The sequence below is a fragment of the Antennarius striatus genome, chromosome 22, assembly GCF_040054535.1.
Source record: "Antennarius striatus isolate MH-2024 chromosome 22, ASM4005453v1, whole genome shotgun sequence".
In the NCBI taxonomy this organism is placed as follows: Eukaryota; Metazoa; Chordata; class Actinopteri; order Lophiiformes; family Antennariidae; genus Antennarius; species Antennarius striatus.
This window is the reverse complement of record NC_090797.1, coordinates 262,501-265,000: the sequence shown is the minus strand read 5'-3', so window position 1 is coordinate 265,000 and position 2,500 is coordinate 262,501. Positions and strand designations below refer to the sequence as shown.

At 60.5% G+C, this 2,500-nt stretch overlaps 1 protein-coding gene across 5 annotated transcripts in view; it reads right to left on the bottom strand.

Annotated features, from left to right (window-relative positions):
- The window catches only part of ptpro (protein tyrosine phosphatase receptor type O), a 19,223-nt gene that overhangs the window by 9,735 nt on the left and 6,988 nt on the right, over positions 1 to 2,500 (bottom strand). For all 5 annotated transcript variants that reach the window (XM_068306361.1, XM_068306364.1, XM_068306365.1 and 2 more), the window contains exons 5-7: positions 2,030 to 2,464; positions 1,789 to 1,950; positions 251 to 447 (exon numbers count right to left, since the gene is read on the bottom strand). In XM_068306361.1, the coding sequence (XP_068162462.1) occupies positions 251 to 447; positions 1,789 to 1,950; positions 2,030 to 2,464 (794 nt within the window). The remainder of the gene's footprint in view (positions 1 to 250; positions 448 to 1,788; positions 1,951 to 2,029; positions 2,465 to 2,500) is intronic.

The window sequence follows — 2,500 nt, the reverse complement described above, 5'->3', positions numbered from 1 at the left end:
TGACCCTGACTAGTCCAGTGAGTGTCTGGGGTCCTGGTTTCCAGAGATCCCCTACAGGTCTATCTCTCTGGTGATTCTCCCTCTAGAAGCTCAGAATGGTTCTCAGTAAACTCTTCCAGAACGTCGTCCCCAGGACATTATCCGCCGCCCTGGCACTAGTTCAGGCGCTGCTACCTGGCAGTGGCGCCGCTACCTGGCAGTGGCGCCGCTACCTGGCAGTGGCGCCGCTACCTGGCAGTGGCGCCGTTACCTCGCTGCAGAAGGTGTTCTCCATCCTCTGGCCCAGGCTGGGGCGCAGGCAGGTGGTGGACACCACCGACACCAGGCTGCCGCTGTGGTCCTCCGAGGACGGCGCCCAGGACACGGCGGCGGTGCTGGAGTCCAGCAGGCGAACACTGACCCCCAGGGGACGCTGCCGCAGCTCCAGCAGGACGGCACCCCCCCCACCTGAAGCACCGCAGACCAGCGTCAGAGAATAGAGAACAGAGGGATTAACAGAGATTAAAGAACAGAGGATTAACACCAACATTCACAAACACTAGTTAATAGTACTGCTAGGATTACTACTGGTACCCCTGCTACCACAGGTACTACTGGTACCCCTGCTACCACAGGTACTACTGGTACCCCTGCTACCACAGGTATTACTGGTACCCCTGCTACCACTGGTACTACTGGTACCCCCGCTACCACAGGTACTACTGGTACCCCCGCTACCACAGGTACTACTGGTACCCCTGCTACCACTGGTACTACTGGTACCCCTGCTACCACAGGTACTACTGGTACCCCTGCTACCACTGGTACTACTGGTACCCCTGCTACCACAGGTACTACTGGTACCCCTGCTACCACAGGTACTACTGGTACCCCTGCTACCACTGGTACTACTGGTACCCCCGCTACCACAGGTACTACTGGTACCCCCGCTACCACAGGTACTACTGGTACCCCTGCTACCACAGGTACTACTGGTACCCCTGCTACCACTGGTACTACTGGTACCCCTGCTACCACAGGTACTACTGGTACCCCTGCTACCACAGGTACTACTGGTACCCCTGGTACTACTAGTACCCCTGCTACCACAGGTACTACTGGTACCCCTGCTACCACAGGTACTACTGGTACCCCCGCTACCACAGGTACTACTGGTACCCCTGCTACCACAGGTACTACTGGTACCCCTGCTACCACAGGTACTACTGGTACCCCTGCTACCACTGGTACTACTGGTACCCCTGCTACCACTGGTACTGCTGGTACCCCTGCTACCACTGGTACTACTGGTACCCCTGGTACTACTAGTACCCCTGCTACCCCTGGTACTACTGGTACCCCTGCTACTACTGGTACCCCTGGTACTGCTGGTACCCCTGCTACCACTGGTACTACTGGTACCCCTGGTATTACTAGTACCCCTGCTACCCCTGGTACTACTAGTACCCCTGCTACCCCTGGTACTACTGGTACCCCTGCTACTACTGGTACCCCTGGTACTGCTGGTACCCCTGCTACCACTGGTACTACTGGTACCCCTGGTATTACTAGTACCCCTGCTACCCCTGGTACTACTAGTACCCCTGCTACCCCTGGTACTACTAGTACCCCTGCTACCCCTGGTACTACTGGTACCCCTGCTACTACTGGTACCCCTGCTACAACTGGTACCCCTGGTACTACTGGTACCCCTGGTACTACTAGTACCCCTGCTACCCCTGGTACTACTGGTACCCCTGCTACTACTGGTACCCCTGCTACAACAGGTACCCCTGGTATGGTGCGTACTGAGGTAGAAGCTGGCCCCCGCGGCGCCGCTGCTCTCGCGGGGCTCACACCCTCCGGTGGAGCTGAGGGTGGTGACCCGGACCCGGTACGTCCCGGGGGCCGTGAGCTCGGTGAAGAAGTCGTGGGTGTTCTCGTCCACGCTGGTGCTCTCCGTGGTGTTCCCTGAGATGGAGAGGAGGGGTCAGTGTGGGCGTCGCCTCGCCAGTGAGCCCGCCCCCTGCCGTGAGACCCCGCCCATTACCGTCTCTGGAGATGTAGACGTTGAAGCCGTCGTAGCTGGTGGGGGGCCGGGGGGGCTGCCAGCGCAGCTTCAGCAGGATGGGGGGCGGTTTGGTGGGCAGCACCGGGGGAGCCTCGGGGTGGCCCCCTATGGCTGACCCGGGGTCATTGGAGTCCTCATACTCCACGCCGTTCACAAACTCGTCCCCCCCCTCGGCGACGGGCCAGTCGGTCGGACTTGTCACGTTGTCGGCGGTGGGCGGAGTCAGGTCGTACGGCGGGGGGAGGGGCTCCGCCTCGGAGGTGTTGGCCGCCTCCCCCTGCTGCGTCAGGACGGCCCTGGCTCTCCGGCTAGCCCCGCCCCACTCTGGAGGGACCAGGAAGGCAGCCTCCCCCGGCTCCGCCCTCCTGTGCAGGTGGATGACCTTATAGGAAACGTTGAGGGGGGGGTAGGGCACTATGGGAGGGGTCAGGGTTAGAAACAGGAAGTCAG